A 12,660-nucleotide genomic window follows, 5' to 3' on the forward strand; every position below is an offset into this window, starting at 1 on the left:
CTTCAATAGCTTAAAACTAAAAAAATAGTATTATACAAGGGCGTATGATCGAAAAAAAAAAAAAATGGCGCCGGGAGGCACGTGTATAGCCGCCTATACTAAAACATGTTAATAAAAAGTTGATGGGCAGTTCTTTTAGTTTCAAAGTAAAGGAATTTTTCCAATTTTTTTATCTCAAAAACTGCGACTTTGACTGATTTTGATGTTATTACAAATTTTGTTGCAAATATTATTCCTAATCTTAAATTGAAAACCGCGTTTCGCTAGCTACTGTAATTTTGGAGTTACGATTTTTTTAAATTATCAACCCCCTCCCATACCCCCTTACTATCCCCACAACCCCACCAAAAACTAATGGCCAGATTCTCGGGTGCCACAGTATTTTTGTGCCAAATTTGGTTAAAATCGGTTTAGCGGTTTTTGAGTTATCGTGTTACAGACGGACAGACACTATGAAAATATTTTGTATTTGGGTCATTTATGACCCAAATGACTTATTTTGAGTGAAATTAAAAAAACTTTTTTTTTGCCGATCTTAATAGCCTACGATACCTATTGGTATGGTCGGCTAAAAACAGCTCGAGACAGATCAATGCTATCACATCTCCTAAAAAATAATTTTTCATATAAAATGACAGCGATATTTCTAGACAAATGTTAAAACACTATTTGTTTAAGCAAAAATATGAAAACTTAGCTAAAATCATAATATGTTAGAATGGGCCAAGTAAATAACGTCTAGGGCTTGACTTCGTCAAAATTATCATCGATTGCTATTCCCCAGCCTTCTTTCACGCCGTTTTTTTTTCGATCATATATATTTAAATCATCTGGCATATTTCGGTATAAAAATGACAAATCGTAAATAGAAATATTACTTGTAGCTTCATGGGAACGTTTGAATAAGAAGACTAAGGAAGGAGCATATCAAAAATCTTAGGTATACCGCGATGGGCTTCAAAGATGGCCGACTTAAATTCCGGTTTATCAGTGTCTTTCTAATTTTATTTAAAAAATGTAAAACTATGATGTAGGGTAGACGTGGGGTAGACTCAATAATTTGTTGTTTTATTTTACGTTGTGAATAAATGTTGGTAGTTATTAAAATTGTTATAAAAATATATAATTCTAATAAAAATAGAAAAGTTATAATAAGTATTTATTACCACAAACATCCGATACGCTACTGAAGCAGGTAAGTCAAATTAACGTATCTAAATTCTTTGACATCTAATCTTTGACAAGTAATAAATAAAAGCTAAAATGCAAGAAAAATATATAATTTAGTTAATTTAAGTGAATTTTATAAATGATCGGTTTACTACACGTGTGTATATTATATAGTCACTTACTAGCGAAAAGTTGTTCCATTATTTCACTCAATTTTTGCCGAGATCTACCGCACGCTACACAACCAACTATTTTAGAGTCTTCTTCGATAAATCGCGATAGTGTCACTGTTAATTTAAGTGCTGCCACAATTTCCATCTAGATTTACTACCTTTATACAACTATCATAGTAGTAGAATAAATAATAAATAACATAAAATAAGCTCCTTAAAGACTGACAAATCCACAAAATTTCAAATCAAATTCAAATGTGTCAAATGAATCGTCAAACAGAACTGTCAAGGATCCCCACCCTAGAGTGCTTTTATGGCACTTTTTCCGCCCACCATGCATGAATACATGGATAGCATTATGCTCCTTAGTCTTCTTATTCAAAGATGGAAACAATAGGTTATGTGTCGTCAAAATCACATTAAATAAAATCGTCAAAAAGACATCTAACGAAAATGATTATTAACTTTTGGTACACTTTTCGAATGGAACCGTCAAAAGCACTCTCTGTAATTGAGATAACCTTTCAACCTCAGATAATTTAACAAAATTACATTCTGAAAGTAAGAAAAAACTGTGTAATGCATCAGTTTTTGGCGGGTAAAAACCGACTATTTAAATGGGTTTGAAGCGCAGGCGCTGGCATATTCTATTTTTGCTAAAAATTTCGAAACTATAACGCAATATTGCAGGAGCGGTTTCTATGAGCGTTTAGTCAGAATCGGGACTAGGAACTGTCGGGACTCTTGGGATAAATTTAGAATTCCGGGATTGCGAGGTACAAGACGCGTGTTTAAAGTTTTGTAAGACAATAATGCGAAAGAGCTTTTTTTTCATAGTGCGAAAAACGTTAAAATAAGGATAAAGTGACTTAAGTAACAGTGATTATAAAAAGAAGACTGGGAATGGAAGCAATTACTTTATTTTTTCTCTGTAAGTTTTTTTTAAAGAACATTAAATGTTTTTTTTTCGGCTTTAAAAAAAATAAAAAGAGTATCTACAGTATGTTCCCGGATTGTCTTTACAAGAAAAAACACTTTTTTATTTTTAACATTTTGAGAAAAATGGATTCTTTAAAAAAAACTGCTTGCTCTAGCTAGAATGGTTATAGTCTTACAAAACGTCATATTTTTTGCTCAATGAAAACGTTAAAGAAGCACAAAGTCCTTTAGTAAAGACGATACGCGGACATACTGTATATAATAATCATTTTTGAATTATTTGTTATAATCTTTTTTTTTTGGTATTTTTGTTTTGTTTGTTATCAACAGTAACAAAAAACTATTAATATATAATACGAGATATTGATTGACTGGATTATTGGTTGACAAATTGAAATGTAGAAAACGGGAAATATATTTTAGATAAAAAATACTATCAGGTAGATCTCATGGCAAATATACAGAGTTATATTACACAGAGTATTTATTGGTAGCTAAATGATTACAAATTACAATTTTAGAAATTGTGACCGGTGAGGTGGTATACAAAACTACTAGAGCTATACAACTTAAAATTATTTTTTATTTTTCGTAAGGTATAGAATGTCCCAAAATCCCGAATGAATAAAGTCATATTTTTAAACGTAACACCCTGTATATTGTGCCATTTTTCGTTTTACGATAGAAATAAAAGTATTTCGTTTAGTGTTTGCCTCACTCCTTCGCATCTTTTTAAAATCGTTTTTGAAATATATTTACAATTTTGTGAAAATGCAGTAACAATAATTTTAATGCATAATAAAATATGATTAAAAAAAAACGGCGTCAGCAATGATGGTTATGAAATAAAGATCGCTGCCATTTTATATGTAAAATTATATGAGGAATGTCATCGATGATGTTCATTTCAAGCCCACTGGGCGCCTTTTTTTTCGATCATACGGTATATATAAGCGCGTATTATTATTCTGTTTAAAAAAAATGCACAGCTTATTAGTAGTGGCGGACTAAAGGGGGGCGGTAGGGGCGGTCCGCCCCGTGCCTCATCTTTTAGGGGGCCTCCGAATCTTAATAAATCATTTTTTATTCAACTGGAAAACAAGGCCAATTCAGTTCAGTAGTTATGAAGCAGTTTGTAGGAGGAGTATGCAAACCATGCGTATACGCAAACTATAAACAATAAACAGTATAAATGGGAGCAGATATTTACTTAATTATTATCAATTATCAGGCCCCAGTAATTGTCAATGGCATTTTCTATTTAGGAAATTAAATCAAGGGGTAATTTTCTTTATTTAAAATATCGAATAATTATTATTTTTTATATATTTTGAGACTGAATTTATTTATTTTAGCTTTTAAGTGATTTTTCAATGGTTTCATTATTTATTTTTACTGAATAAACATTTCAAATTGCAACCAATGCACAGCATAACTTCTTCTTAATAGCTTCTTTACCGATGATGAGCAGTGCCGTCTTTAGTATATCGGGAGCCACGGGCCTGAGACAGCAAAGGAGCCCCTCGAATCTTGGAGGACTTACAAAATCACTCTGACTGTTTTCCATCATAAGTTGCCATTAAATACTTGCGAACATTCGGTCGGGGATTTCCTGATCTAATACAGCATGGTCCGTGAATGGTATATGGCTCGTCAGCAAAATTATGTTCAATAATTTAATACCTCCAATTTATTACAGTTGGGGTTGGAACTTTTGGTGTTATAACAGTAAAATAAAACACTATAATTTACCACAATATACACCAAAACACTTTACTTTTGCATTTACTTGTTTTATTATATCAAATTGCATTCGTTTTTCAATTTAAAAATATTATTATAAGCTTTAAAAAATCGATGTTGTCGTTTTTGAGGCCTTTTTAGAGCTGGGGCCCTTAATACTCTGGGGGCCAGAGCCCATCAGGTCCTTACGTAAAGACGGCACTGCTGATGAATAACATATTTATATCTATATGGATTTTTATTTTAATTGTTACAGTATACAGGGTGTCCGGAAAAACGATTTATTTTAGGTACAGGAACATGTATACTCAAAAACTAACAAATTTTAAAAACGAAAGTAACAAAAAAACCTTTTCACGAGTGAAATAAAAAAAGTGGATTTCCATTTGAAAAAAATGATTTATGATAATTTTTTAATCGCTCATTTGGACAATTTAATTTTTGAAAAAGATAGCCACATATCTTCTCTTTATGGTACAGTGGCTGTGGCAATCACTAAATTTGACGTTTAGGCTATACATGTTGTTAACTCGACAGTTACTTATAAGGGAACAGAATGGCAACACTGCCTATTGAGAACTTTTTGAGAAAATTTTTCTAAAAACATATTCCTAGATATTTTTGAATATTTAATACAAAATTTTGAAAAACCTTTTTTCGAGAAAAAAATCATCGTGTGTTCCCTGGGATCGAAATATACGACACCGTAAAATATTTGCACTTGATTGAGACTTATCACCCTGTATATTAAAGATCTTTCTGGTAGTATTTTTTGTCTAACGAGATATTCCCGATTACTATACTGTATGTACTTCACCCTGTATACAGGGTGGTCCGAACTGTATTCCAGAAACTTTGGCAGCATATTCTGCAGTTAAAAAAAGTAAAAAAGTTCGTATAAATGTAGGTCCTAAAATACTTAGTTTCGGAGATACCGAGTGTAGAAGTTTCATTTTTATTTCGATTTTTTTCAAATAATTTCTGAAGTAACGTCAATATTTGGATGAAAATTGATCTCTGGGAGTTTTTTGACATGTCGACTAAATAGTTATTAGCCTGAAAAGATAAATTTGAAATGTTTTTGTGCCAAAAATTCAACAGAAACTGTTTTATCATCATTTCTTCGCAGAAAAATTTATGATTAATTCAAAAAAATAAAAATTTTCCGAATTTATTATTTCAGTCAAATAACTATCCCCCCAACGTGTTGATTTTTTGTCAATAATGACATGTATTGACTATTTCCATTATAAATATCTTGAGAACGGTTACTCGTAGCGATTTTTATCAGGAGACATTTTTACGTAAAAAGTCATGGAAATGTATATTTTTTCGGACGAAAGTTATGACACTTCAAAACAGTTAAAACACATGTAGGTGGCGCCCCCTACAAATAGGAGTCATATTGACATCAAAATCAAATTTCCCATGTCAAAAAACTGCCAGACACCAATTTTTATCCCAGTATTGACGTTACTTCAGAAATTATTTGCAAACGTTTAAATAAAAATGAAACTTTTACATCCTGTATCTCTAAAAACTAAGCATTTTAGGACATACATTTATACGAACTTTTTTACTTATTTTTATGTGCAGAATATGCTGCCAAAGTTTCCGGAATACAGTTCGGACCACCCTGTATATTTTTGAAAATAACTTTGACTTTAAAATTGTTTATCTTATATTAATTGAAAAATCTTTTTATTTATATTTCATAGACGTTATAAACTTATACAACAGGCGTCATATAAACTAATTATTATTATTTTTATACCCTAAAACTTACAGTATTGCTGTGAAATTAGGCTCTATATGTATATTTTCAACAAGATTTTTGTTTTAACGATCATTTAACATACTCTCGGTATGAGTTTCATTTAAAATTTTAAGAATTCCAAAGTTGTAAACACAATCCTTCATTAATTAACAGATCATAATAAAAAGTTTTATTTAGAGTCCTTTTTAAACTGAAAATTCATCAAAACAAAAAAATTGCCAATGATATAATCCAGAGAAATAGAATTTGATTCAAGGCCAAAAGACTGACCAATTAAATTCTACGTAAAAAAACATACATTTGGATTTAGGTCACTGCCACCTATGATTTATGATAAACAGTCCACTCTGAAATCTAGCAATCTGTTTTTCGTGTGGATTTAAATTTAGAATTTTTTCAAGATTCCTGACCACTAAAAGTGGGATAAGAAATGTAAACTTTATAAATAAAAACCTTAATGGATACGAAGTGGTAGCAGTAAATTTTTGTTTGTAAATATTGAGGTTTTTGAAAGCCTATTTTAAATTTTTATAGCTTTAAGCTTAATTTAATTTGAACTGTTTTCAATCAACTACAGAAATAAAAAAGGTTTGTTAAATAATGCTAATATAATTACTAGAACTAACTGAATGTGTATTGTTAATAATGGTCTATTATTACATAATAATTGTAACAATAGCTTCTAATTTGTGATAATTACACTGACTCAGACTAAATACAAATAAGTTGGTATTAAAATGTAATTTAACGAAAAAAATGCATACTTATTACTTTGAAACCAGTTGGAATTTTTTAATTCGTGTATATTGTTACTAATTGTTATTTACGAAGAGTAAAATTACAGCTTTAATGTTACTAAACTACTCGGTGATTAAATAAAATCGTCAAAAAGCGTCATAATAGGCGCAGAAATATTCTCTTTATTTTTATAATGTTGAACAATAAATAAATATGTGAGGTAAGAAATTAAGTATTTATTATAGTGAAATTTTTTTTTAGTTTTTAGTTAAAAACCCTAATTTCTTATATAATATTATGGCTGCATGGGTAGTAGATTAAAATTTACAAGAGAAAAACCCTAGAAAAGATCCAGTGGTTCTCAAAATTTAAGCAAAATTTTTTTTGGAAATTTTCAAAGTAAAATAACTCGATTGTTTTGGACTTACTATATTCCAAAAACGGCAAAGAGGAAATATGTTTCTTTTATCGAGGTCTACCAGCCCTGAAACAGTCCTGACACACACCGGAAAAATCTAGGGATATCATTTTATTAAAGTTAAAAATAATTGTTTTGAATAAACAACCACATATTTGAAGGCCGATTCTTTCTACTTCGATTGAAACGAAGTAGTCACACTAGTTATTTCAAAATTTGGGATATTTGCAGAAGTGTTTGTGCATTTTATGTCAAATCTATAAAAAGCACCTAGCATCAATTGTTCGAATTTAACCTGTACTGGCTATGTTTTTATGATAACTGGCCAGAATTCATTCAAATAACTCTGTTTAGTATTAAACGACATTATGGAGCATAGACATCTTAACAGAGACGAAATGCTAAGGGCCATGGGTATGCTCGAAGCTGGAATGCGCCAAATCGACGTAGCTAGAGCCTTAAATACAACGCAAAGTGTAATATCGCGATTAAGTGCACGCTACCGTGAAAGTGGTGATGTTGCTGAAAGGCACACATGGCGACATCGCATTACTACCCCTCAGCAAGATCATTTTTTACAATTAAATGCTCGACGCCGACCGACTCTTACAGCACCAGAGCTTAGTTTAATTCTCCAGGAAACACATAATGTAACCGTTAGTCCTGACACTGTTCGCAATAGATTAAGAGAGGTCAACTTAAGAAGCAGACGCCCCTGGAGAGCTCAACCCTTAACGAGAGGAAATCGAGAGGTACGATATTTGTGGGCTCAAGATCATGTTCAGTGGTCGAATAAACAATGGGCCAATGTTCTCTTAACGGATGAGTCACGCTTTGGAATTCATCCGGATTCGAGAAGGCTTAGGGTATGGAGAGAATCGGGAAATCTTATTCGGTTGGATCCTGGTTGGATCATGTTCAGGAAGTGCACCGTTATCGAGGTGGAACAGTTGTTATGGTCTGGGGAGGAGTCCAGTTAGGCCGAAAAACCGATCTCGTTTTTCTTGAAGGAGGAATCACATAGCGTGATTTAATTCTTGAGCCTGTCGTGTTACCATATGTCAATGATTTTGGGAGAAACTTCATTCTCATGCATGACAATGGACGGGCTCATACAGCCAGAGTGGTAAGTGACTTTATCAATGCTCATCAATTAAACGTCTTACCCTGGCCGGCACAATCTCCTGACCTCAACCCCATCAAGCACGTATGGGACGCGGTCCAAAGAAGAATTTTGAGAATGGGTATGGCTTGTGAAACTCGTAGGGATCTGGTTCGGGCCGTGAATGCAGCGTGGCAGGCTCAACCTGATCAGGAGCATGGAGAGACGATGTAGGGATGTAATGAACAGTAGAGGAGGTCATACCCTTTATTAAGTAAAAATGGTTTTATCTTTTTTTTTAATTCACAGTTTAGAATAAAAAAAATATGTGTATTTTTTGAGTTCAATAAAAATCAAGGTAAATTTGAAAAATTCGGTAAATTTCGCATTTTTATTTCCATTACGTCCTGTAAACTATTTGTTTATTTTAATTTTATTATATCAGAAATGCAAATAATAAAATTACTGACGATGGCTGGATAAAATTGTAATATCCCTAGACTTTTCCGGTGTGTGTATTTGCACTTATTTTTTAGACTTATCCTGTATGTATAACACAAAAGTGTGATCTAATTACTACATATTAAAAAATTATTCACAGTTAGTTTAGTACCTTAAGCTCGTTATTGGAACTAATGGTATTATTGGATGTTAACTACTAATTGAAAAATTCTTACTCTAATGTATGTACCTAATACGCGTAATGGGAAGTACTTAGACTGTCTACATCGAGAATATAAATTAGTACACTCATCAACAAATAATTTGTTATGCATAATTTGTAACATTCTTCAATCTTTATGACAGATACCTAATATTATACTGGGCGGTGCAAATTTTGAATTCTTGAAATATAATAATAGTTGACATGTACCAGCAAGGAGTCTACCGAAGCCAGTAAAATTTTGTAATACTATACAGGGTGGCGCCTCTCATACGCCGCGGAAGCTCCAAGGAGAACGGTAGTTTATATCGAAACGAAATTTTGGCAGCTTATATAGGTTAACTGAAAGCATTTTATAAAAATATATAGAATTATACAGGGTGTCCCCCTGTAATTAATTCCCAATTTTTTTTGGAAGGTAAATCTTTGTTTGAGGGGTAGGCAACCTTAATAGTATTTTGAAGAGACATGAATTCTCCATTGAATATCGGAATAATATACTTGGTGTTCCATTTAAAATAAAAGAGTAACATGCTTTTAAAGGTGACCAATGTTCAATATTAATTTTGTCTCACCCTGTATAACTTTTTGGAGTTTTTTTAAGTTTTAATTTAATTTAAAAGACAGTACTTAATTTAATTACATATTAGGCTATACCGGGTAAATTCCAATTTAGGTAGCTTTTATTGTAATTTAAAAATTGTTCTTTATCTTAAGAAAATGTTAAATATGTCAAAAACCTTACAGTTTAGTCATATACTTCTCTTATAAAACTCACCTTTATTTTTCTCCCAGAATCCGAAAATCAATTAATATATAGGGTGTTTCATTACAAAAAACACAACTTTGATATGTAACTTTTTTTGGGGACATCCTGTAGAACTCTCTATATTTTTAAAAAGTGTTCTGAATTAACCTACATATGGTCACAAAATTTCATTTCAATAGTAACTATCTTTCTCCTTGGAGCCTCTGCGACGTATAAGAATCGCCACCTTGTATTAATTTTTATTAGCTTTATAATCGAGGATGGCCAATTAAATTTAAACCATTTAGTTCTACACAAACAGGCCTCTATTCAAATCAAAACTACCGGTAATTTTTCAATTAGAGCCACATATCATCCATTAATAGCTATTAGAACCACTCGAAAAGATAACCGCCGTCTCTTATACCAATTTCCATTTGCTATAAATCAAATGCTCGGTTGAGCGCGTTCAAAAAACGGTTTCATCTTGTATTAGTTCAATAGAATCTGGGCTAGTTCCTGTGCTGGGTGAATAATGGGCCACTTGTTGAAATTATGTTGAATGTGTGTGCGTAGGATCAGATTCGCAAAATGTACTGTGTGCCACACCTTTTCTTTACCGCACCCTTCTATTATATCGGTTATTTTTTCAGGCCAGTGCGGTATAGTTCAATAAATACTCCTAGCTCAATATTCAAATTAAATAAAAAATATATTGTAATATTGTCTATGTATTTATTTCTATGTATTATAAGAAATATAATCAATTCACAATAAAAAAAAATATATTATAATATTATCCTTAATAACTTTCATGAATTTTAAAGTTCAGTATACCAGTTTCTCAAAAGTGGCCTATTTCACGAACGTTCTCAAATGGCTTAAAATTTTTTTTTTATAAAAGTAATTTATGAAATTACTTCATAAATTATTTGGAAAAATCATCGAAATAAAGTTGAACTGTATCTCCAAAACTAAGCATTTTTCGAACATACAATTATACGACCATTTTTACTTATTTTTATTTGCAGAATATGCTGCCAAAGTTTCCGGAATACAGTTCGGACCATCCTGTATATTATAATTAAGGATGTAAAACTAGCGTCAAACTCGTAAAACCTATTCATTCCTTATACTGTCATGGTTAAATATAGAATCAATCTAAAAGACTTAACTAATTACCATTTTTTGCACTAGCGTGCTATAATTTCGTGCGGTAAACCCTTAAGCTAACCCCACCCTGTACTTATTCCACCCTACTAATCTTTTTAAGTTATATTCGCGACCTAGATTTGTCCAGTGACTTAAATCCAGTATACAGGGGAATTATTATATAAAAAATTGTGTGTGCACTATGAACGCATGTTTGAAGCGGAACTTCTTACTTTCGTCTGTCTGTCTGTTCCTCTGAGAACTACATTTAGGTACTTCTATCCACGTGCCGAGTTTGGTTCCAATCGATCCATAATTAAGACAAATCCTGATGATTTAGAGGCATACGTTCGAAACGTCGAAGGCGTCTTCCTGAAGCCCCGATTATGCTGAAATCGACCCACATTTTTCTTCAATATGCTAGCTCACATAAGTTACCACTTTTCCTCTCGCGTCTCGTGTGTCACGGCCTTTCCTGAAATACATTCTCGGACATACTTTACGTTTGTACTTAAACAAAATTCCTAAGTTTTTTATTCTAAGAGCAACAGATGCCCGACGCACTATTACCGAACCCTGTATATTTGTTCTAAATACTGGCGAATGCGCCGGAATATACCATTGGAAGAAATACACATTCTCCATCCCCTACAAAACCTCTGTCAAGCGCGTCGCGCCGCACGATGCTTCTCCTCCCTCCCCAAACAACAATTCTCCATCTAGCAACCCGATCCCCGCACCACCGACGTTCTTCTGTTCTCCTGATGGCCAAAGATCACTTGTGGCACTTTCGACATCGCACGTCAGAGCGTTCCCGCGGTTCGGCCTTGTCTTAAGCCTTTCCGGGCGACACCAAAGGCGACACGCACAAGAAAAACAGGAGAAAAAATTGTGAAATTAACTTGGAACAGGTGTCCGTGTGGCGGTGTGCACTTCCCCGATTATCTTTCAATCGGCTGTGCAGTCATGCGTGAATACATTGGAAATAAAATCCACATAAGCATCAAGGAAACATAACGGGGAAGAGATAAAAGGACACACATGGTTTCGGGAGGAACGTGTGCGTATAAAAGGGCAAGTGGAGAAGATAATTTAAAAGAATCATCACATGTGAAACAGGATATTTGTTCATTAGCCAAAAAAAAACATATGATTTTTGTTTTGAAAACACACAGGTTAATTGAAGAAATAACATAGCCTGTGTAAACGTTTGTACAAGACTGGTTCTAAGTGGTTTTTGTGGGAGTTATATGTAAGATTTTTCGATATTCGATCGGTATTATGGGGGGATTGCGATAAATTGCAACGGGGGGATTTGGGGAAATTAAAAATGATGTGTGGGAGTGTTTTCAAGTTACGTGGATTTTCTATGGGGAGCGCAGAAAGGCACGTAGGTATGTGCTGAAGAGTTAGGTCGCTGGTTGTACGGCATGAGATGTGATGGCTGATATAGTAGAAGGCTTTAGAACAGGGGTCGGTAACCTTTTGTTATAAGAGGGCCACAATTAAAAAAAAACACTCATATGCAAAATAAACGGAACGGAAAATTCTTGTTGTATTTTTTTAACTTTAGCCCTATTTTCATGAATTTTTTAGCAAACTATATACAGGGTGGTCCGAACTGAATTCCGGAAACTTCGGCAGCATATTCTGCAGATAAAACTAAGTAAAAGAGTTCGTATAAATGTATGTCCTAAAATGCTTAGTTTCGGAGATACAGGGTGTAGAAGTTTAATTTTTATTTCGATTTTTTCCAAATAATTTCTGAAGTAACGTCAATATTTGGATGAAAATTAGTGTCTGTGAGTTTTGTGACATGGGAAATTTGATTTTCATGTCAATATGACTCCTATTTGTAGGGCGCGCCACATATACATGTGTTTTAACTGTTTTGAAGAGTAATAACTTTTCTCGTCCGTACCTGTATAAAACTACTGAGTGAAAAAATATACATTTCCAAGACTTTTTACGTAGAAAATGTCTCTTGGTAAAAATAGCTACAAGCAACCGTTCTCTAGATATTTAGAATGGAAATA

At 33.0% G+C, this 12,660-nt stretch overlaps 1 protein-coding gene across 2 annotated transcripts in view; it reads left to right on the forward strand.

The window, feature by feature from the left end:
* Nucleotides 1-2,010: 2,010 nt before the first annotated feature.
* LOC115886051 (xaa-Pro aminopeptidase ApepP-like) overlaps nucleotides 2,011-12,660 on the forward strand; it is a 130,528-nt gene continuing 119,878 nt past the window's right edge. The window contains exon 1 of one of the 2 annotated variants that reach the window (XM_030905078.1): nucleotides 2,011-2,274. In XM_030905078.1, coding sequence (XP_030760938.1) covers nucleotides 2,247-2,274 — 28 coding nt within the window. In that variant the 5' untranslated portion in view covers nucleotides 2,011-2,246. The remainder of the gene's footprint in view (nucleotides 2,275-12,660) is intronic. The other variant, XM_030905079.1, reaches the window with a different exon arrangement.

This window comes from Sitophilus oryzae, unplaced genomic scaffold (assembly GCF_002938485.1).
Source record: "Sitophilus oryzae breed Bouriz unplaced genomic scaffold, Soryzae_2.0 scaffold_466_pilon_pilon, whole genome shotgun sequence".
Classification (NCBI taxonomy): domain Eukaryota; kingdom Metazoa; phylum Arthropoda; class Insecta; order Coleoptera; family Curculionidae; genus Sitophilus; species Sitophilus oryzae.